Source organism: Sceloporus occidentalis, unplaced genomic scaffold (genome assembly GCF_023333645.1).
Source record: "Sceloporus occidentalis isolate IW3139 unplaced genomic scaffold, rSceOcc1.0.p SCAF_2, whole genome shotgun sequence".
NCBI lineage: Eukaryota > Metazoa > Chordata > Lepidosauria > Squamata > Phrynosomatidae > Sceloporus > Sceloporus occidentalis.
The window spans coordinates 116936035-116960624 of record NW_028316982.1 but is presented as its reverse complement, the minus strand read 5'-3'; the positions used below and the strand labels follow the sequence as shown (position 1 = coordinate 116960624).

Genomic DNA, 24590 nt, shown 5'->3' with positions numbered 1-24590 from the left:
AAATAGTGGGGTTATATACCGAACCACTGTATCTCAATAATGTGGCAAGTTGACCTAAACCTGATTCAAAGCATGCCACTGAAAGTAAAACTGCAGAATTGTCATTGGGACAGTAGGAAAATGCATCATAAAGCACAGAAACAGATAACAACGAGCCCTAGTTAGATGAGATGTCATTCTTTCTTCCCTAAGATTTTTAGAAGGTGGGACATTTTCAAATAAAAATGTTCCTGTATGATTATTGGTCCATGCTTTTGAAGTTTGTGGGCTATGCACGATTGTTTAGTTTGCATGGAGTGAACAGGGACAAGACTGAAAAACCTGCATCAAAACAAAGTTTAATTATGTTTTGTTCTCTTTTTAGTATGATAGGCATGTTTTTAAAATGGTAGGGAAAAGTCACCACCTTGCTTAGGGTTTAGAAGGCCAATCAAAATGCCTTCAGTGTAAGTTTTCTTGTACCCTGTGTCTGAAAAGCACATTTGGCCACTAAATATAACTGGCGTGGAAAGCAGAAAATTGGAAATATAGGTTCCCCCAGATTTGATCAATCGCTCCTCAAATGGCCAGTCCAGAGGTTTCTTCTCAAGTGGGAGCCTGCATCATATTAGAAATTTTATTTTACAGTCAGCCCTTCTTATACACTGATTTCTTATACACGTATTCAAGCATTCATGTTTTGAAAATGTTTTTTAAAAAGTATAAATTTCAAATTGATGTTCCATTTTTTATTAGGGACACCATTTTGCTATGTCATTATATTTAATGGGACTTGAGCATACACGGATTTTGTTATCCACAGGGGATCTTAGAACCGAACCCCAGCATATAGCAAGGGTCCACTGTACTTTATTTTATTTATATTTTGCCTTCCTCCCAATTTGGGACCCAAATAAATAAATAAGTAAATGTCATTTGTTCTCTTATCACACTGGTTCAATGAACAGAAACAATACGTTGGCCTGTTACAGACAGCCAAAATAAAGCTGCTTCGAGTCACAGTGGAGGTATGGTGTTTCAATGATGTATGCGTCCTAAAAGTCCAGAAGCCACACCAAAGCCATGCTCCAGTCTGGAGTGTGGCTTTGGTGCGACTTCTGGACTCTTAGGACGCATGCATCATTGAAACACCATACCTCCACTGTGACTCGAAGCAGCTTTATTTTGGCTGTCTGTAACAGGCCAATGAGTTGTAGTTTCATGAGAGTACCTGGGGGGGGGGGGATTTAAGGTCCCTGGTGTTACTCACAAAACCACAATTTCCAGGGAATGAAGGAATGGCTATTAAGTTTATTTAAGTCCTCATGGTAAATAATCCACAGAATGAGATGGGGCAAGGAACCTTTATTCTAGCCTACTTGCTTCCAGCCAAAAGGTAGATGCAGAATAGAGCAGCAGAGAACAAGCCCTGGTGCCACAATGACAGAAAGGAAAGGAGCAAGCTAAATAAAGACACAGGCTCCCTGGAGAGTCTTTGCAAATTGCAACATGTTGTTGCTCCACTAACTGGCTGAAAATTTACACACAAAGACTTTTCTTCCTGCCTGGGAGCTAAGCACCCCAACACTGGAGAATTTGCACAATTATCTCCCACCTGGAGATGACCCATGAAAACTGGAGATTTAGGTTAGGCCCTCAGATCTGGCAACCCTAGCCATGGTAGAGAGAAGCTCCTTTTCATAAATTGTTGAAATTCAGACACTAACAAAATCTGAAAATCCCTAAAATATACACAAGGTGCACAAAAGCTTAAGTTTTAAAATGTAAAATTAAAAGAAATCAAGGAAGCTTTGTGTACCAAAGGCCAGTTAATGGGACAGTATCTTAGAGGAATTTCCTAATTCTTGTCCAAAAGCTCTGCAGGGAGCCTTTTCTTCAGCTGACTGCTAAACAACTGACTATTTATACTGAAGAGAAGCCCTACACACTCATGGCCTATATCAAAAACAAGGTTAGCTGTTCATTCTGCAAATAGATTTCCATGAAGAGTGAAGTTTTTACACATGCACACACAAACAGAGGGACTTCCCATTTCTTGTCTATGAAATATTCCACCACATTCAAGCCAAAATATTTGCACCCTTTTTCCAAAGAGAAGGCATACAATTAAAATAACTTTCAAACTGAACTTGCCTCTGCTTTAGAAAGAAAGAAAGAAAGAAAGAAAGAAAGAAAGAAAGAAAGAAAGATTAAAACCAGACATATTTTAATACGCCTTTGCTAGGTGAGCCAATTATATATGAGTAGGAAGATATATATATATATATGTGTGTGTGTGTGTGTGTGTGTGTGTGTGTGAAAGTGGGAAATGAACAAGAGTTATGTTACAACTCCAGCATTTCTAATTGTCATTAGATTCTACTTGAAGTCTCTGCTTCTCACAGGAAATGCAATGTCAGTCTGACCTATGGTTTGAAGAAGAAAACAAAAACAGAGGTCAGTTTTCCTTTTGCTGGATCCAAATGGAAAAGAAACAGCAGATGTAGAAAAGGACAATACTTCTTTTTTACAAAAACAGTGATACACTTAAGAATGCCATTTTGCACCTCCTTGCAGAGCTCCCTGGTGATTAAATGTTTGGCTAAGAAACTTTTATTGCTATTCCATTTTAAGCTGTACATCTGAACCCATTTTGTTTATATATCATTTCAATGCAGTCCAGCACACTTGGCATAGCAATGGACATAACTGCCAGAATTTAAAAGAGATCGATCTTGAGGTCACCATCGGAAGTAGAAGGAATCCACTATCTGCCCAGCATACAGCATAGATAGCTACACTGGCAGGGTGTCTCTGAAGTAAATATATCCATATGTAGGAGGAGGAGGAATGCAGAATAATCATTTTTATTTCCAAGATGGTTATCCAGAATGTTAATTTTTCAAATAACATTTTCCACAATTACATTTGTTTGAAGTGTTGTATTTAGCAGTGGTTATCCTTCAAATCAGCCATATGACACTGATTACTATCACTGCCATTTATTTTAAAAACCAATACTACAAATAAATATATGAGACCTAATTTTCAACTGAGGTTTACAAATTCTTGGAAGTGGGTATATTTTCCACCATAATCTCTGTCAGAGAAACAGGTTTGTTGCCCAATAAAATGGAAATTAATTGGCCTTGGGAGAAAAATTTGTCCTCTTACATCATTTTCTGGAGACTCACAAGAACAACAAAAGCTGCTCCAAGCTCATGGCTCCAAGCAGTGGCTGTAAGACATGTAAACAGTTCAGCATGTGGATTCATTAGCCCTTTTATCTGGAATGTCTTCAAACCTAGTAAAACAGAATTGCCAACCAACTAGCCTTTTACTTAGTCCAGGGGGTCAAATCATATTCTCTGCACTATTTGCTCTAACGGCTGCTCTAATATATGAAACATCCCTAAAAGGGTTCAGCTGGATTATTTTCCAATTAATATCTCATCACTGTAGTTTCTATTTGATCAGTGAAGTTAGCTTTTTGTAACACATACTGGTTGAAAGAGCAATTCTCACACACCTTTAATTCCTTCTTCAGGCCTGGTTGACACAATCAACAGAATCAAGCCGTAAAACTTTCTCTGGACTGTATCACTTTGGGCTGTGGATGGAAAGATTTTTGAATACTCCTTCTTACCCTAAAAATAACCTTGTATGGATTAAATTTGTGGGCCAAAGAGAAGAGATTAATTTAACTGTTTGGCTTTCCTGTGAAAGAGCTTCCCTGTGCATAGAAGGTAAAGTAATGCACAACATGAAGCCAGTTTCTATAATTTGACATATATATATATACATACATACAACTTTTTGTGCAGGCCATGCATTTTTATAGCCCTGACAAAACAAACCACCCCTCTCTCTCTCTCTCTTTAGACTAGGGTCCCAGTTAAGCTAATGATAAATGCAAGTCTGAATTTGAAAAAATCTTGTTTCGCTTCTTTACACATCCAAATTTTTTAAACCTCAAGTTCTTCCATACCACATATCCACACTGTGGGTTTGGTAAATTCTTCAAACTGAACAAAAATGTTTTCACCCATCTACACCATCCACAACAAACAGGTACAGCTAAAACCCAGAATGGAGAGGAGCATGTTGTACCTGCCCATTATGTAACTCTTAAAGGTAGGAAGCCGTTCAGGAAAAGGAAAGAGCAACCAAAATATAATAAAAACCAAAATTAAACACTAAAATTGTTGAACAGATTGGGGCCCAAAGGCATACTTTTAAGACTTCAGAGATCAAAGCTTTGGGACAAGATGGATTTGTCTGCCCATTTTAATTTCTCTCACATTGCAGTAACTGCAGGACCACTATACTAATTTTCGACGCAAATAAAATCATGCTCAAATTTCTACAGTGAAGACAACTAGCATACTTGGAGCGAAAAATACAAGATGAACACTATATTCAGGAAAGGGAGAGGCACTAAGAACCACAGTGCAAATATATGATGGATAATGGAGCACACCAGATAATTTCAAAAGAAAATCTACATGTGTTTTATTGACTACAGGAAAGCCGTTGATGCCATAGATCATGAAAAGCTATAGAATGTGCTGAAAGAAACCCGAGTGCCACTAAATTTGATTGTCCTGATGTGTAACTTGTCAGAACTGAATATAGAGACAGAATGGTTCCAAATCTGTAAAGTGGCCAGAGTTAATTTTACAAGAGGCTGGCACAGGTATTCTTGACAATGAAATTACCAGTCAGTTTGTCCATAAACCTGCTTTCTCACTGAATGTCATGGTTCTCCATTTCATCCAAGATAGATTGCTTGTACAAAATGAGCCACAAAGCTCATCGTAAATCCCAACATATTCAAATCCCAAATAAATCTGCGTAAGAGGTGCTTTGAAGCAATTCATAAAAGGTGGAATTTTAATACTTGCAAGGTCTGTTATATTTAAACTGGAAGAGTTTTATATTTATGTTTTTGAGACTGTTGCATTTTCCCATTCAGAGTATAGACAGCCTATAAATCAGCCAATGGATCTTCTCCAAGGAAATGTTGTAGCCTGTGGATGGATCCTTCATTGGAGCAGACGTGCTGGCTGCAAAATATTTTAGTTTGTTGGTTTAAGGGGCAGTCTGGAGCCCACTCCACCAGTAAAGATAGTAATGAGTGGGCTGCTGGGCTTATTCATTAATAAATCCTTCAGCTGTGGGAGATTGCCAACCTACCATTTGGAAAAACAGGTTGGAGCTTTCCGTAGCCAGCAGATCTGCAGAAGCTCTTCAGCAAAAGTAGATCTGCTGATGGGGAAGAGTTTCAAACTGTTCCCCATTCAACTAGAAAATGGGAAGATCTAGGAAAAGACACACAGGAAAATGCAGGAATAAATTCCCCTGAACAATCTACTGACAAAAAGAGGAAGCAGCTGAAATCAAGGGGAAAGAAGTAATTGAAGATGATTGAACAAGTTCATTGTTGAGAATAGAAGGTTGTTGATTTTTCATAGTCCCTGTTGCTGTTGATATCAGCTAGACTGAGAATTGTTTGGTGCTTTCTTATGCAATTACAGCACCTCCTCTATTGCTTTCTTATTTCTGAGTTGCCTTCCAGGAACAGCTGCTAATGAATAACGGGTCCATTGTCCACTTAACCTCCAGAAGAACTTGGGAGTGGCATGTCGCCAGCCTGCATATCTCTCAACATGGGCCTTTTCACACTACACAATTCTGGCGCTATGATTCCATTTTGACTGCCAGGCCAAATTCCCATGAAATCCTGAGAATCAGCAGTTTAGGGAGGGATGTTTACAGTTCTCAGCCAAAGAGCACCTTTGGTGCCTCTCTAAACTACAGACATTAGGATGGAAGAGGATGCAGCCATGGCAGTTTGAATGGGATCATAGAGTTATACCTGATTAGTGTGAATGGGCTACAGATAGATGCACTAAGAGTGAGATGGGTAGTTGTATCAACCTTGATTTCCAAATATGAGCAAGCTGTTGCAGATAGCAGCAGATCCATTATTTGTGTACCTGTAGGAAGCAAGTGTCAATAGAGGCCCGCTGACAATGAGCAAGAGGGTCAGTGTGCATCATTCTTAGCACAGTCCAGATAAGGTGGCCTCTGTATACATAAAACTCCCCCATCCTTTCTGTTTTCCAATGCTTACTATATATATAGCCATTCTCGATGGCAGGGTAAAGAAAGTATATTCCACATGCCACATGAAGGCCTAAAGCCCTCTGCTGAACTCACTGCAAGACCCAAAGACCCTGCAATTCTACAAAATTCAAACAGCTCCCACCCCACAAACCAAAAATAGCTAGAAACTGCTATGTGAAGCTTCTGAAGACCCCCAGGAGCACCAGATTTATATGAACCATCACTAAAGCCCCCAGTCTCTAAAGAACTTAAAGCCTTGCTTATCTGATGTTAAAGAAATGACAAGCCAGACTTTCTGGCTCTTACTGAGAAGTATTTTTTATTCTGCTACAGAATAACTGTTCATTAGATATATACCCTTGGCCCTTGTAATTAATTGTTGTTTTTGTCATTGTTCTAGAGACTTTATGTGTTTTATTGTAAAAACTCAATAAAATGTTAATTAGAAAAAAATGAAAGAAATACTATGAAACAAAATGAAAATATTGAGATTTGTGGTGTGGGGCAGCAGCACAGGATGCCATTTTAAGTACTTGGAGAGAGGCTATGCAACACGAATAACTATCTGGCTCAAAAACTAAGTGAGTATGCATGGGAGAACTCCTTTAATACCAATTCCTCAGTCTCTGTTTACAAGTAGGATCCTCCTATGTATATTTTTTTATTCCAAGTTAGGAAAATGTGCATACAATTGGAGACTGAGATTTTGTGTTATCTGGAGCAAGACATACCACAATCACATACATAAGCAAGAAATGTTAATGTAATTTTTAGTTGTAATCTATGTAGTGTGATGTGGCTTGGATCAGGAGATGTAAAAGTGACTAAAAGAGGGAACATAGGCCTGTTACAGACTGCCCACATAAAGCTGCTTTGGGTCTCTTTGGAGGTATGCTGTTTAAATGATGCATGCATCCTAAGAATCCGGAAGCTGCACCAAAGCTGCACTCCGGTGCTTAGGAATGGAGTGTGGCTTTGGCGCAACCTCCGGACTCTTAGGACCCATGCATCATTTAAACAGCATACCTCCAAAGAGACCCAAAGCAGCTTTATTTTGGCAGTCTGTAACAGGCCATATAGAGCTTCTTCTGTGCTTGAAAACTGACCACTATGCCAGAAGGCCAACCCCAAGAAAGGACTGGCAGAAGATCTTTCAAGGGGAGCCACCAACTTTCAAGGACCTTAAGGCAGTGTATCTGATTCCTCCCCTTCCTGTTATTAAAACAGCTTCTAGGATATTGGCTCTTTTCAAAAAATGCAGATAATATATAGGCTGATATTTCCGAAGCAACTGACATATGCAGATTTGAAACATAAGTGATTCTAGGAGTGGGAGGCATATGGAGCTCATGGTGCTTGCCTAGTTTCTAAAACAGAGCAGACTTTGACATATGTACAGAAAAATAAAATATTGGCATAAAGATTTAAATGGATATTAACACCTCTATTTTTCTATGTGGTGTAGTTCACATTTTCCAAAATTGAAAACCAAGATAATTTATGTTGTCCCCACATTTAGAAAAGCAACATGTTATCACGATTTTAGAATTCTGGGAGACATGAACACATTGAAGGAAGGGTTGGTTAAAAATGAAATGAATTGGGATCGAACCCTAGCTTTTTCCTTAGGCAATTGGACGGTTCCCTGCCCTCAGGCTTACAATCTAAAAAGACACGACACAAAAGGAGAAGGGAGTGGTGGTGGGGAAGGGGATGAGGGTCAGCAGTTCTTCTCTACCTCCGAGGCCTGGACCAGGGGAGATGGACTGGAGGGAGGGCTTGGCTTCTTAATGGATGGTTAATCTTCTTCCAGTTAACAACAGCAAAAGTTTAAAAACTGGAGGGTGGGTGCATGGAGGCAGGCAGCCCTCTATGGTCCTGTAAGAAGTCAATATAAGCTTGCAACCCTTGGCAGTTTTCCAATGCTATTCTACCATTTATTAGGGTCAGCCTCTGCTCCATCCATGTGCTACAGGACTCTCTTGGAATGGGAAGAATGAATCTCTCACAAATGGTTTGAATGGTAGTGATAGTGGTGAGGATTTACTTTCTAGTACCAGCCTATGAATGTTTGTCCATCAATAAATATTGCTGTATTTAACACCTCTTTATTCCTTTTATTCCCAATTACAAAAGCAATGGATTGCAATAAAAAAACTCCTCACACACTTACTTGAGGAACAGCATGGATCATGAAAGGCTAATTAACATTGCTATATTGGAAAATGAAAAGAAACTATCAACAGCCCCTTAGACTTAAAAACTGTTGTCATTTTGTAAAAGGACCTAAGAAGTGATACATTCAACTTTAGAGAATGTACCTATTTCTCCATACCCTCTCATTGACTGATAATCTAAACAGCAAAATATGGTTATCTGAATATAAATAACATGCATTACGTTTATTATGTGTGCAGGACCCTGATGTCTCAGGCCCAAATCCAAATGTGAGTCCAAACTATGATAGGCCCATTAAATCTGTGAAAATTGCATAAATATTAACAAATTCTCATTGATTCAGTGGGTCTACTCTAGCTTTGACAGGAGTTGGTCACACTGCAGAATTAAAGCAGTTTGACACCACTTTAACTGTCATGATGTGTCCTATAGAACCCTGGGATTTGAAGTTTGTTGTGGCACCAGAGCTCTCTGATAGAGAAGGCTAAAAGTCTCACAAAACGTCTTTGGATTTCTTGGCTGCAGTTTCCATTCTGATCAATTGACTTCGGTAGGGGGAAAATTCTGATTTTGATTTTCTTGTCATCTAGGATGAATTCATGTAGATCTTCTGTAGTCATTATTTTTGATTTTTTAATGTTCAATGTTAAGCCTACTTTAGCACTTTCGTCTTTAACTTTCTGTAGTAATTGTTCAAAGTCTTCATTATTTTTTGCTAGTAGAATGGTGTTATCTGCATATCTTAGGTTGATGTTCTGTCTTCATTCTTCCTTCCTCTGAATCTAAGCCTGCTTTGTGCATATTTTCTGAATATTTGGATAGTTTATGTTGTATTTTATTTTTAATATAAATTAATCAAAATGATCTATTTCACTGAAAAAAAGTTTATAATATAGCTCAGGGGGCCAAAGGACTACCGAATAACCAAGAGCAGAATCCTGGTGAACTCTGGGCTATATGCCATCTCTACCAAGTGCCTACTCCATAAGAACTTCAATCACTAGCCTTACTGGTCACTAGCTCAAGGCTTGCTTAATAGATTTGATTCATAAATATTTAGTTCCTTATGAAACCTCAAGCTTTAAAACCAGCAGCATAATTCATTTCAAAACCCAAATCAATACATTTTGTTATTTTGGGACCCACTGTAAATTCAGGTTTTAAGTGTTACCATGAGTTCAGCTCTTGTGGAAAAGGCAGGATGTAAATTAAGTAACTGAATTCCATGAGATGACAGTGGTTGTAGTGAAGATAACCTGATGTTAGAGAGTTGTTCACATTTGTTTAAACTCTCTTTATGTTACCAAACATTTACCAATAGTAATTTTCTGATTGCTATTTAAAATTACTTTGCTGCCTTTTAATGGCACAATAGACTATTATGCCTCAAACATGCATATTCACTAGGGTGTATTTAGAAGGCAGCTATTGTGGTGGGAAGCGTCAGAGGGACAGAAAATATTGGTTAAACACAAGAGCATTTTGTGGATAATGGTGCTTTTTATTTCCCCTGTCCTGTCCCTTTGGTCAGCATGCCAGTCACATCCACAGGCACAACCATGCAGTTGTGTAAGCCCTCTTTAATAGTAATTCTTCAGAGCCTGTCTGCTTCCAATCCCCCAACTCCCACGCAAAGGATTGCTCCTTTGCAATTTCTTTCAACCACATAGCAACATGTTTCCAGCTTGCTACTTTTACTTCCTTAACCTGTTGCTATTTTTTGCTTCCCATTCAGTCACTTTCCAAATATTACACCTCGCAATGTGTCAGTCATCGTCACTGCTCAATCTCAAGCTGTGCCAAGTTAGGACAAAATGAGATAGCTGAAAGAAAAGAAATAGCAACCAGAGCCAGCAGTGGCATCTCTCTCTCTCTCTCTCTCTCTCTTTTAAAAAGGCTCCAGATGAACTCAGCCCAACTGTAATGACACATTGGAACTTCCTGACAGTAAGGGCTGTTCAACAGTGGAACAAACTCCCTTGGAGTGTAGTGGAATCTCCTTCCTTAGAAGTCTTTAAACAGAGGCTGGATGGTCATCTGTCGGGGAGGCTTTGATTTAGATTTCCTGCATGGCAGGGGGTTGGACTGGACGGTCTCTTCCAACTCTATGATTCTATGGTTCTAAGCTTGAAAAATGCACAACACTTATCCTCTCCCAGCCCCAGTGTTTTCCCACAATCTATCCAGGAGGGTAGGGAGGAGGAATCATGCACATGCAGGGATGTATTTTGCACACATACCCAAATGCACAGCTCAGACTAGAAGAGCCCAATGAAAGAGCACAAGGTTGTTCATCTCCTTTACTAAGCCAAAGAGCCAGCATTGTCAAAGATGACTCTGTGGTCATGTGGCCAGCACAACAGCACAGAATGCTGTCACCTTCCCACCTTCTCACCTACTTGCACTTTTACATGTTCTCAAACTGCTAGGTTGGCAGAAGCTGGGACTAGTGACAGAAGGTCACTGCATCACACAGCGCTTGGGTCTTGAACTGCCAACCTTGCAATCATCAAAATCAGCATCTTAACCACTGAGCTATCGCATCCCTTACCAGCATGGCAGTTATAGCTAAAAAAGTATTCTGGTCCATTTTTAAAATTTAACTCAATATTTCTCCCAAGTATAGAGCCTGATAGAACTTCCTTTTTGATGGTCTTAGCACTCTAGCTTCATATGAGGAGAAGCAGCCTTTCGGATAATCCAGACCACAGCTGTACAGTGCTTTACACATTATAAGCAGAAATTTAAATTGTACCAAGAAATAGACTGGCAGCCAGTAAAGCTGTTTCAACAAGTCAGTACCAAGGTGACTGATAGGTTCAGATAGCTCACCTATGACTCAGACTCATATACAGTGCTTTCCAGTTTCCTCTTCTTTTTAAATTAAGTGCATTTCAATTCCACGTTGTAAACAAAGAAAGCATAGAAAAGTGAAAGAAGGGGTAAATACTTCTGCACTGTATGTTTCTAGTTCACTCTCTAGTTCTGAACAATGAATAACTCATTTTCAGTGCTCAAAGTGGGATAAAAAGGGATGTGGGGTGTTTCAGAGTAGAAAGAAAGGGAAGAATCACAGCCAGACCAAACTCAACATTGTCAGCTGGAAAAGATTTAGGACTGCATCCCACCCCACTGGATGTAATGTTTTTACTTTTTAGATAGACTTACACACAGAATGATGCATAAATGGAGTGGACTTATGTACAAAGGTATGGAGCAGTGGCATTATGTTTTTTGTTACTGTTAACTTCGTGTCAGTCTTGACCCATGGCAACCCAATTAGTTCCAAACTTGAATAAAATTATTTCTGATATCGGCCTAAATATCAAGTTTGGTCAAAATGTATTCATAAATGTCAATTTTAGAGCAAAACAAAATACAAACTCTGAAGTATTTGTTCAGGAGATACTTGAAGACATTGGCAGGTCAGATCTAAAACCTGATTAGAGCCTGGTTTTGGTTCTGCCAACTAAAACAAAGAGTGTTGAGTGACTCTCTGCTCAAACATGAGGATTCTGTAGAACAACAGATGGATAAACACTTTATATTATATACACATATGACCATTTTTTCTTAGTTGCACTGAATATTTTGATTAGAAAGCTGAGGTTAAAAAAAGTATCAGAAATAAGGCAATCCTAATCTTTCTCAATCATTCTGAAAACTCTTCTTGTCCAAATTCTGAATTTCTGCTTCTGCAGAGAGCATCTAAAACTATAGGTGCCTGACTACTGTTTTTTACATCAAGCAATGCTCTATATGCCTGAATGACCAAAGTGGTGTTTTTGAATCTCACCACTTTCAGTGGGAGTGTGAAAAACAGATGCTTTATTCATTCCACTGAAGTCAGTGGGGTAAACAGGTCCTTAAATTTAACTAGTCCAGGCCTTGGATAACTCATCTTGCTCTTCAGTCTCTTTTTATTATATTCCCATCCTCCCAACACCTACATTTCATTCAACTTTTTGTTTGTTTGTTAAAGACTACAGTGGAATCATAATGCTATAACTGTGTAGTGTGAATGGGTCCTAGAAGCTGGGACAGTTGGTTTGAGAATGAACTTGTTAAGTCTTGAAAATTAGAAATTGGGAGAAAAATTTGTTGACATTAGCACAGATAATGACTGAGAAAGTTTAATTCATCAAATTAAGGTTAATTGATTTGTTCCATCTGGTGTTTCAATACAGACAGTGGGATTTACAGAGAATAAGCACAGAGGCTGTCACCACTGACTTCATTGGGGAATCTTTTGTTACTGACTCCTTCAAAAGTATTATTTTGTCATTTTAAATCTGCCTTACCCTATTTTGTCCTTTTTTCCAGACAGATTACAAAGCACATGCTGGCCCAGGCTTGTGGGAATTGAAGTTCCATAAGACTTCGGAAACATAGGTGCATTACAGAGCGCCGAAAAGCGGCGCTCTGCCTGTGCTGTCATTAGCTGCGCCGAGAAGCCCCAGCGGCCAAATCGCGAGACTTCCTGCTGCAGCTAAAAAGAAGCGCCAAAATGGCGCTTCTTCTTGCGTCACGGAAATGACGCAACGAGGCGCCAATTGCGCACTTGATGCATCATTTTCGTGACGCTACGTGCGGACGCTAGGCATCCGGCACGTAAAAATGGCTGCGCCCGTGTGTATAGGGCGCGGCCATTTTTACGCTAGGTCCTTGGCCAACCCCTACCACGTGACAGGGGCGCCGCAAAGGCCCGTGTGGAACGGGCCTAAGACTAGGGACCACCTATTCAGTTAGATCAAATACGTAACTGGCCAAACTGTAAGAACTCATAACTGTCCCCAACACATTTAAGAGTGCGTCTTAGAAAACATCCAACATTATTCTGTGACTGTGTAATACAGATTTGTAATCGTCGATAAGCACAGACAGGATGTTTTCCCAGCAAGCGTGACTTATTCTGTCTGGTATCATCAACACATTCCGCACGTGGGCAGGCTAAGTGCTAAAAATGGATGGGGTCAATGGCTGAGGAACACCTTGGGCCAGAAACACCTGTTTTGGAATGGAGGAAGGGCTGCCAGCTGAGAAACTGAGTGGCTCACGCTTCTAACGAATCAGCCCTGTATTAGGTTTTCACTTGGACTGCTTGTTTGCTTTTAGATTTGATGGGACAAGTAATCGTAGTAAGTGTATGGTCTAAACCAGCAGTATCTCTGTAAAATGCCCAGCCACCCAGATGCTATTAGAAATGTGAAAACTGAAAAAAGAGAAGAAAATTTTTTGGGGGGGGGGGACACCAGTTTTCTGTTTTCCCTCAAACCCCTCCCCCCCAAAAAAAAACCTGGGGCAAAAATTTTTAAAAAGAGGGGAAATGCATGATGGAGTGTTTTAAGAATGATGTATAAATATATAAAAGGAGTTTATATTTAGGCTTCCAAAATTATTTCTTAAAACTATGTAATAGGAAGACTCTTAGGTGAGACAATATATAGTAACTAACCATTGCAGTTCCTGCTCTTGGTTTCCTATTTTCTTTTCTTTCTTATGGGAATGACTGCTTTATTGTTTTTGTTATTCCACCAAAGTGATAGGTAAGAACTGTTCAGCAGAATACACTGCCTCAGAGTGTAGTGGAGTTTCCTTCTTTGGAGGTTTTTAAACAGAGGCTGGATGGCCATCTATTGAGTGTTTTGTGTATTCCTGCACGGCAGGGGGTTGGACTGGATGGCTCTTGTGGTCTCTTCCGACTCTATGTTTCCAGGCTCCAAAATACACTGCAGAAATAACCCAGTTTGAAACTACTTTAATTGCCCTGGCTCAGTGCTAGGGAATCCTGGGAACTGTAGTTTATTGTGGCCCCAGACCCCAAGCATTTGAGCCAGGGCAGTTAAAGTGGTTTCAAACTGGATTATTTCTGCAGTGTGTTTTGGATGTATGACTCCACTACACTCCGAGGGAGTGTGTTCCATTATCAAACAGCCCTTACTGTCAAGAAGTTCCTCTTAATGTTGAGGTGGAATCTTTTTTTCCTGGAGCTTGTATACACTGCTCCGGGTCCTAGTCTCTGGAACAGCAGAAAACAAGCTTGCTCCCTCCTCAATATGACATCTCTTCAAGTATTTAAACAGAACTATCATATCACCTCTTCTCCAGGCTAATCATCCCCAGCTCTCTAAGACGCTCCTCATAGGGCATGGTTTCCAGACCATTCACCATTTTGGTCTCCTTTGGACACGCTCCAGTTTCTTAACATCCTTTTTGAATTGTGGTGCCCAGAACTGGACACAAAATTCCAGGTGAGCCCTGATCAAAGCTGAATAGAGTGGCACTGTTACTTCCCTTGATCTAGACACTATACTTCTATTGATGCAGCCTAAAATTGCATTGATCTTTTTAGCTGCCGCATCGCACCGTTGACTCATGTTCAACTTGTGATCTACTTGGATTCCCAGATCCCTTCCACATGTAGTCTAATTCAGCCAGGTGTCCCCCTATCCTATATCTGTGCATTTCATTTTTCTGCCCTAAATGCAATACCTTGCATTTCTCCATGTTGAATTTCATTTTGTTAGCACTGGCCCAGCTTTCTAGTCTATTGAGGTCATTTTGAATTTCAATCCTGTCCTCTGGGGTATTAGCTACTCCTCCTAATTTCGTGTCATCTGCAAATTTGATAACTATGCCCCCAATACTGTCATCTAAGTCATTAATAAAGATATTGAATAGCACTGGGTCCAGGAAAGACCCCTGTAGCATTCCACTGGCCACTTCTCTCCAGGATGAAAAGGAGCAATTGTTGCATTATAGGCGAGTTATAGACCGCCGCTTTGAGGCAGTCTGCCGCCGCCGCCGTTTGCCCCGTAAGGGAGCCGTCGCAGCCACACCACGCGGCTCCCTTGCGGAGCAAAAAAGAAACTCCAAAATGGAGCTTCTTTCTGCGGCGCCCTAATGACGTCGCGAGGCGCCGCTGGCACTCGCGACGTCATTAGCACCGCGACACGTTCGGACGCACAGCGTACTAGAGCCAGAGTCCGTACTAGAGCCAGGGGCGTCTAGAAGAGACACCCCTTTTTTAAAATGGGACGTCCTGCGGACGTCCCAAGTGGCAGTCTATAACCCGCCATAGTCTTTTCTAGTGAGTCCTTCCTTCTGATGATATGGCCAGAACATGACAACCTCAGTTTAGTCATCTTTGCCTCCAGGGAGCGTTGAGGCCTGATCTGCTCTAGGACCTATCCACTTGTCTTTTTAACACTCCACAGTATTCTCAGAACTCGCTGCCAGAACCACATTTCAAATGTTGGGTTTTTTTTTCCTAATCAGCTTACTTCATTGCCCAGTTTTCACAACCTTACAAAGAAATTGGAAATACAATGGCATGGACAATCTTAACCTTGGTTTTTAATGATACACTTGTCCCTCCACATTCGCTGGGGTTAGGGGCACAGGACCACCATAAATGTGGAAAAACTGCAAATAACAAAAACACTATGTTTTTACCTGAGAGTACATCTCTCTAGGAATCTCTAGGTACTCCAGTGCAACTCTGTGGTCAACATCTGCCACTGACCATAGAATTGCACTGGAGGACCTAGAAATGCCTAGTGAAGTGTTCTCTCTAGGAATCTCTAGGTTAGTCAGTGCGACTTTTGGTTAAAGTAGACCATAGAGTTGCACTGGAGGACCTAGATATTCCTAGAGAGAACATATTAATAAAATATGTGAATAATCAAATCTGCAAAAGTCAAAGCCACAAATGTGGAGGGACGAGTGTATATGTTTACACTTCAGAATCCTGTCTAGTTCCTTCATAGCTGCCCTTCATACCTGAAACAAAGACAGGTGGGAAATAATGCCTAAGAGAAGAGGAAGAGGGAATAAACTATTAAAGTAAAGGGTCAATTTCCTAAACAATCAGCTTCAAAAATTTTACTGATAATAATAATGTAAAATCAGCAAAGCAAAATGTAAACAAAGAAGCATCAGAAAACAGTAGCAGCAATTTAAAAGGAAGCCCAAAACTGTTGGATCAAGTACCAATCAAGGAAAATCTCCAGCAAAGATCAAGCTGTCTTTGGAGTATAAAAAGAGAAAGAAGAGGTAACAAACTGTTGCCTTAAGCAGCATGTTTCTAGAAGATAACTTAGAGATGCATGCAGGGATTTGTTTAGCTCTTATTCACCACTGCAGAGGAAAAAAACAACACTGCTGTTCTTTGTATGGGATTTATTCTAAAATAAGGCTGTGCATTTTCGTGCCAGCTTGTACACAGGAGGGCTGGATACGAAGAACCTCAAGTGTAATAAGCAGTGGCAAGATATAGGATTTAAGAAGAGATGCCAAGAAATGTTTAAGATGGTCTTGATTGTATTGTTGTCAAATTAGCAGAACCTATGCCTCTGAATTATCATCATTTAAACAAGTAATGCAGTTATTCTCATGAATATTCTTGCTGCCTAAATGCATAAGATCAAGATCCTTCACTGAAAATACCAACTAAACAACTTTTAAAAGAGCAGCTATATTAGTCTGTTGCTGCAAACAAAGGATCTTGTGACCCCCTGAAGAATAACAAATGGATTGTGGTAGCAGCTAGCCTTCACAAACCTGATGCCACCCAGGGTTTTTGAATAACGAATTCCATTACACCAGGCTGGCTGGGGCTGATGAACATTGTTGTCTAAAACATCTGGAGAACTGTCAAAAGCATTGTGCACTAATAAAAAGTTTTCAGTGCCAAATCAGTATTTTAGGGTGCTCAAAACAAGTGCTTTGATAAAGTAATCACTGCTAGAAATGTGCAGCTCCCCAGAAGCTGTTGGACTGCACATCCTATCAACCCTAGCCCACAAAGCCAATGTTAAGACAACATTCAAAGATATAGCCATGTTAGTCTGTAGAATCAGTATGTAGAGAAACCTTTGAGACTAACTGAAACAAAGTAGTCCTGTGGCTGACAGTTGCCAACCTAGTCCTGGCTGAGTGGAATACATGTCTCCGATAGGACCTGAGCATATGGAGCAAGATTATAAGGGAGAAGGCAATCCTGTAGGTAACCTGGACTCAAAACATGTAGGACTTTAAATGTAATAACCAACACTTTGTATAACACTTTAGGAGTGAATGAAACAATGAATTATAGTCCTGTTTTACTCAATGGATCATGCCTCTAGTCTCCATACTTGCTGTATCTATCCATTTTAATCACCAATTTATACAGCAAATAGTCTTGTTTTTTATACACGGGACTACATAACTTTTATTTAGCAAATGTTTAAGTAAGTTTGTTAATGCCAGTGTTGTAATTCTTCTCATGGATCGTTTAAACACATGATATGCTTGTGCCCAATGGCCTTTTGGGGAAAGGTTATCAGTCAAATTTACTTTGTTTTAGAGCAGTCTGTGAATTTTGTGGACTTTGAATTTGTGTGCTCTTGAACTATTTGCCTACATCTTGGAAATTAATGTTTGGTCAATGAAAATGGATCCTCTATGTCCTTTTCAGTAGCTAAGATTTACACTGCAGCATTGGAAAGACAAACAGCCAACTTCTATCAGTCCATGGATGGTAAACCCCTCTCATCTTGAAACGTATTTGCATATTTTGTGGATCTCTTCTAGAAATGTATGCATAAATGATTGTCTCATGTGTATATTTTCCTTTTTATTTTTTGTTGGTTTATTTGTTTTAATTTCCCCCCCTTAATATGATTTTCCCATGGGAAGCAGGCAGGATCACAGAAGCACCTGGCTACATCCATAGCCAGACGCAAAATTATTACAGCAGATCTGAGCCTTCCAGAGGACCCTGATCGATTTCAATGATGATGGCTCCATCCTACAGAATCCTGGGATCTGCATATTTGTGAGGCATCATCACTCTTTGGTAGAGAAGACCTTGTAAAACTATATATCCCAGGATTCACAGGCTGGAACTACAGCAGTTAAAATGGTGTCAAACTGCATTATTTCTATTGTGTACATGCACCCTGAGACACAGTGTACTTTAGACCGGATGGGTATCTGAACCTGAACCTTCCCAGTCCACACAACAGCCGCCCTATGATTCCACTTAAACTGCCATGACTGCAACCTACGCATTTTGGGGATTTAGAGTTTGGTAAGGCACTAGAGCTCTCTGGCACAAAATTCTGAATACCCTTCCCTAAACTGCAAATGCCTGGGCCCCTTTAGCACTACACACTATGGACCCTGACTCTTCACAATTATAGCACTATCGACATGCCTACATCCCATGGAATCATGGAGCTGTAGTTTGGTAAGGCACTGACATGCCTTAGCTGAGAATTCAAATGGCCTCTCTCTAAATTGCAAATCCCAGGATCCTGCATGACAAAACCATGTCAGTTTAAGTGATATGCACAGTGTGAAGGGGCTGCAGGATTCTACTTCAATTGTCATTGCTACATTCTGTGAGGCTGTCTTGCTATGAATTCAACATACTTCAACTGCAAATACTGTACCATGATTCCACAGAACATTGCCATGGTGGTTAAACTGGAATCATGGTGCTATAACTGTGTAGTGGGGAAAGGTTTAGAAAAAGGTGACCTGCCTCTGAGGTACTGGAGGCCAATTCCTACACTTCTTCTTCATTGAAACAAGGTGCAGGACATGGGTTTGTTTTAAAGGAGACTCACATCCCCAAAGGCTTCTGTAGAGAGGACTGCGGGGCAAAAATATAACCTTGGCGCCACAGGCTGCCCTTGGGCCACATGATTCTCAGCCCTGGTTCACAGCATCACTCAGAGATAAGGTGATCAGAAACAGAGTTATATGCAATAAGCGAAGTGTAGGTACCCTTTGCCACTGTCACTATGCAAAGCAACTGCAGCTCACTGGGGGCAAAGCTAAATGAATCTCCAAGCCATTTTATGTAGAGCAGCACAAATCCACACCATCACAGAAGACAACAGATATCAAGGTATTTTGCCCCTTTCTAACTAATTTGCAGATTGCTTTCAGGATGTGGGCATGGCTTTAGAGTCACTTCCTTTGGAAACTAACTCATTTTATTGTCCAGTGCTCACACTAACAATACAACAGAAAGAAAGGGGGGGGGGGCATTTGATAGCTATAAAAGAAAGAAAGAAAGAAAGAAAGAAAGAAAGAAAGAAAGAAAGAATAAAGTGAAACAGTTCTCCAAACAACTGCAAGTATCACATTTTGGAATTACTACTCCGTCTTTGAGGGCAACTAATAACACTGGGGGAGATATAGGAATATTACTGATATATCTTAAAACATACCAAAAACATTTTGAACATACAATATTTCAAGAAGCTGTTTTCTCTGACTTGACCAAGTACAGACACATCATCTAATCTTAATAACTAATACTACTTTAGGAAAAATCATGATATCTATACCAGTACTACTCAAAGTGGTGGCCCCTGCTAGTCCATAAGCCATCAGCTGTTGGTCCCTGGGAAGTTTCCAAGAAAGAAAGAAAGAAAGAAAGAAAGAAAGAAAGAAAGAAAGAAGCAATTGTAGTTAAAGAGCACAAATATACTAGTCCCTGGAACACTGGTGGAAAGAGCATAAGAATTACTGATATATCTCAAAGTCTGCCAAACTCAATCAAGCCCCTTCCCTAAATGATTTTAAAATTGTATTATTGAGGAAGATTCTTTATTACACTCCTAAACCAAAAATTATATTATAGCTACAAAGACTTGATAGTGGCCTGATCTTGGGATAATCACTGGTACTTTTATTAATTATTATTCATTTATTACAGCATCATTTTCCAACCTAAAGCCCTCCAGAAGTCACACACTTCGATTTCCATCCATCTCCACCAGTTTGGACAATAATTTGGGGGATGATGCCAAGTATGATGAACAGAAAAGAGAGGAAAGGAAAAGACGTGGGAGAAAGAAGGAGCCCCGATACTGAGCAAAACTTTTTTATCTTAAATGACAGCAGTCAGTAGAAGAGATGGAAGGGAAAAGACTGCATCTTCATCAAAAAGGAAAGAAATGGCAACAGTAGCAGGAACCATCATGCTTCTCTGGTGCTCTCTGTATGTTGTTGAGGATACTTTGTACACAGAGGAAGAGACAGAAATAGGGGCATGCTTAAAGCAAGTAAGGATCCCATCCTGTCTCATGTCCATGTACTTTAAATAGAGAGCTACTCAATGACTGTTCACATCCTTTTCTTCTCGTCTGCACTCTTGTTGGCAGATACCTGAAAGACAGTTTCATTGACTTGTGTAAAAGACCATGCACACCACTCTGCTGGATGTTTAATTTTTATGAAGCTGACAGTCCGTTCTAAAAGCAAACACGAATGCTTGCCTTTTTGTGTGCCTTCAAGTCATTTCTGACTTAGAGCAACCCTATCGCGAGTGTTGCTTGGCAAGATTTGCATTTGACTTTCTCTAAGGCCAAGAGAGTGTGGCTTGCCCAAGCTCACCAAAACCCCATGGCTGAGCAGGGATTCGAACCCTGGTCTCAGAGTTGCAGTCCAACACTTGAACCACTACACTACACTGGTTCTCTGCTTGCCTTACTGAGATAAAACTAGAGAGAGCGAGATGTTATGCGCCACAGTCTGAGTTTGCATTCAAGTCCAATCCTAGGCCAAGCCCACTATAGGCTAATATGCACCCTACACAAATGGAGGTGTGCCTTTCTTTTGCATTAGACTCACAGAGGTCTAACCCAGGAAAAGCAGAAGCCATGGAGCAAAAGAAAGAAATTCCCAAGTGTGGAAACAGAGGGAGGAAGAAAAAGTCACAGACCTAAGAAATTTCAGTTCCAAAATAACATTAGAAACTCTAGGCAGTGGTTCCCAAACTCTGGTCCTCCAGACATTTGGGACTTCAGCTCCCAGAATTCCTGACCATTGGCCAAGCTGGCTAGGGCTTCTGGAGTTGAGGTCTAGAACATTTGGAGGGGCAGAGTTTGGGAACCACGGCTCTGGAGACTTTACAAGAAAGAAAGAAAAAAAATCCAGTTGTCTGTCAGGTTTAACAATATTCCTGACAGTCCTGGGCTGCCCATTTTGCTAATTCTAAAACCAATCTCAAAATTAATAGAATTTAATTGCGGATTAGACACCATTCCCTGATGGTCCAGTTCTCTTCCCCTGCTTAGTCGCTTATGCCTCGATACTTATCTCCCTGAATTAGGATATGGCTAAGCAAATCAAGTGGCTTAACACTAACTGGTCCCTCTCATCATTCACAATGTTAACAGGAATTGAACATGTTTCCAAGCCCTGCTTCCACCGGATTCTCCCAAAAAAGCTCCAGCAGAAAAAGAAAAGGGCCTTTTTGTACTGTGTAACTAATCCAGTTTGGCACCACTTTCACTGCCATGGCTCCGTGCTATGGAATTCTGGGAGTTGTAGTTGGTTGTGGCACAACCAACTACAACTCCCAGAATTCCATAGCACGGAGCCATGGCAGTGAAAGTAGTGCCAAACCGGATTAGTTATGTAGTGTGGATGCCACTTTCCAAGGAAAGCATTCAAATTCAGTTATTTTATTCCACCTTTCTTCTATGCCACACTCACTTTCTGACAACATCTTTGGCATCAGGTCTTCAGCTTTATACTCTCGACTCTCCTGGGTTTCAACAGAGGAAGAACCGGTATTATTTCTGTATTTGATTTTTTTAAAAGCAAGGCCTCCCTGGCCTTTGACCCCTTCGCCCTAAGTCTGCCAACTCCAGTTGCCTCAAGGGAGGGAAACACACATAGTAATACACAACACACATAATGCACACACCACCACCTCTGTAGGGTTGGAAAGGGCATTATGGCGGGCGCTAAAGGTTTCAGGGGGGAAACCTTTTGCCAACCTTTCGGTCCAAGTTTGGGAAAGAGGGCGCCACCAAGGCTTCCTCCTCCTCCTCCTCCTCACACAGACACAGCTCAGGCCAAAAGGCTTCCAACTTTTCCCTGTCAGGCGCTCTGTTTCCTGGCAGGGAAGAGGGGCTTTACATGGGGGGGCTTTTTTTTTCTTAAGAAGCTGTTTAGAAAAGGAAACCCTCCAAGCCTTTGGGCAAAAGGTTGGGAAGCCGTGGTGGGTGGGCTCGGCTGAGAGAAGCGGGTCTCTCCTTCTGCTCTCTCTCCTCTCGCCAAACCCACCGCCCCACTCCTCTTCACTCCTCTTTCCCCCCTTCCTCCTCCTCCTCTTCCTCTCCCTCTCTCTACTTCTCCTCCTCCACCAGCCCACTCCTTCCTTTCTCCTCTTTCTCTTCCTCCTCTTCTTCCTTTCCCCCCTCCTCCTCCTACTCTTCTTCTTCCACTTTCTTCTGCTCTTCTTCCTCCTCCTTCCCCTCTTCCTCCTTATCCCTCTACTTCTCTTCCTCCTTCTTCCTCCTCTTCTATTTCTCCCCCTCTTTCTCTACAGCTTCTCTTCTTCTTCCCTCCTCCTCTTCCTCCCTACTCTTCCTCCTTCTCTTCTCTTCTTCCTCTTCAGTCCTCCCCCTCTTCCTCCTCTCCCCTCCTTCTCTTCTTCCTCCTCTCTCTTCTGCTCTTCCTCCTCCTCCCTCTCTTCTTCCTCTCACTCCTCTTCCTCCTCCTCCTTCATCCCACTCCTCTTCTTCCTCTCCTCCAATTCTACTTCTCCCCTTCCTCTTCTTCCTCCCCCTCCCTCCTCTTCTTCTTGTCCCACTCTTCTTCTTCCCCTCCTCCTCCTCCTCCTCCCCCTTCCCCTCTTTTTCCTCTCTCTTCTTCATCTTTCTCCCTCTACTTCTCCTCCTCCTTCATCCTACTCTTCTTCCTCTCCTAAAATTCTACTTCTTCCCTTCCTCTTTTTCCTCCCCCTCCCTCCTCTTCTTCCTGTCCCCCTCTTCTTCTTCCCCTCCTCCTCGTCTTCCTCCCCTCTCCTCCCTCCTCCTCCTTTTCTTCCCCCTCCCCTCTTTTCCCTCTCTCTTCTTCATCTTTCTCCCTCTACTTCTCCTCCTCCTCCATCCCGCTCCTCTTCTTCCTCTCCCCCTCCTTCTCTTCTTCTTCCTCCTCCTGCCCCCATTCCTCCTCCTCCTCCTCTTCTTCCTCTCCCCCTCCTTCTCTTCTTCTTCCTCCTCCTGCCCCCATTCCTCCTCCTCCTCCTCTTCTTCCTCTCCCCCTCCTTCTCTTCTTCTTCCTCCTCCTGCCCCCATTCCTCCTCCTCCTCCTCTTCTTCCTCTCCCCCTCCTTCTCTTCTTCTTCCTCCTCCTGCCCCCATTCCTCCTCCTCCTCCTCTTCTTCCTCTCCCTCTTTTTTCCCTCCTCCTCCTCCCCCTCTCTTCTTCCTCCCCCTCCTTCTCTCTTTCTTCTTACTCCTGCTCTTCCTCCCTCCTCTCCCTTCTTCTTCCTCCTCCCCACTCCTCCTCCTCCTCCATCCCACTCCTCTCCCTCTCCTCCCCCAGAGATTCCCCTCCCTCGGGGCCCCTTTACCTCGTTCCTCTGGAGCTGGAGGAAGCTGTTGAGATAGCTGGAGTTGAGGGAGGAGCCCAGCTCGGCGCCGCTGCCTTTGCCGGAGGGGTAGCTGAGCTCCGGGGGCGGCGGAGGGGGTTGCTGCTGCTGCTGGTGGTGGTGGTGGTGGCTCTGGGAGGAGGAGGAGGAGGAGGAGGCCGGAGGCTCCGGGCGGAAGGCATCGAAGGCGCTGGCCTGGTGCGTGTCCTGCAGGGAGAGGTAGACCCAGTTGAGGAGCTGGGCGGGCTGGTAGACGGAGGCAGCGCTGGTGTCGATGGCGGAGAGCAGGCTCATCCTTCCTGGCGCACAGGGCTCCCCTTCCTCCTCCTCCTCCTCCTCCTCCTCCTCCTCCTCCTCTGGACCTGCTCCCCTGCTTTGGCTGGGAGGAAGGAGATCCCCTAAGGAGACCCAGCTAGCCCTCCTCGCCCCAGCTGCCCACCCAACGCCAGCATAGCTGGGGCTGAACCGGGGGCGCCTCTTCTGCTCTGCTGCAAAGTTGGTGGCAAACTTTCTTTTGCTGCTGCTTCTCCTCCACTCTCTAGTAGCCCCTCCGCTGCGCTCTGCCTCCTCCTGGAAGGCGGGCTTCCTCGCGCAGCAGCAGCACCCCCCTGGGCTATATATATACAGCGCTCCCGGGGAACTGCAGGGAGGGGGGACGAGAGGAGGAAGCCCATTGGCCCCTCAACGTTCCATGAGGGGCTGAATTTGAATATGAGGGGAGGGCTGGGCCAATCGGGAGAGAGGAAACTGGCCTCCCTCCCTCTCCAGAGAGAGGACCTGGCTGGGCTTGCAAAAGTTTGGCTAACTGTGTTGGGAGTGATTGGCAGGCTTTGCCTCTGCTCCACCTGAAGAGTTTGCCTGATGCAAAACCATGGAGGCTTCTTGACAAATTCAGGGTTCTCTGCTTACATAGGAGCC

The 24590-nt window shown here is 42.2% G+C and overlaps 1 protein-coding gene across 1 annotated transcript in view; it reads right to left on the bottom strand.

Moving 5' to 3' along the window:
• ZCCHC24 (zinc finger CCHC-type containing 24) overlaps positions 1-24247 on the bottom strand; it is a 153442-nt gene extending 129195 nt beyond the window's left edge. Inside the window, exon 1 of the mRNA XM_089510690.1 lies at positions 23655-24247. Within this exon, the coding sequence (XP_089366816.1) occupies positions 23655-23966 (312 nt within the window). The 5' untranslated portion in view covers positions 23967-24247. The remainder of the gene's footprint in view (positions 1-23654) is intronic.
• Positions 24248-24590: the final 343 nt, after the last annotated feature.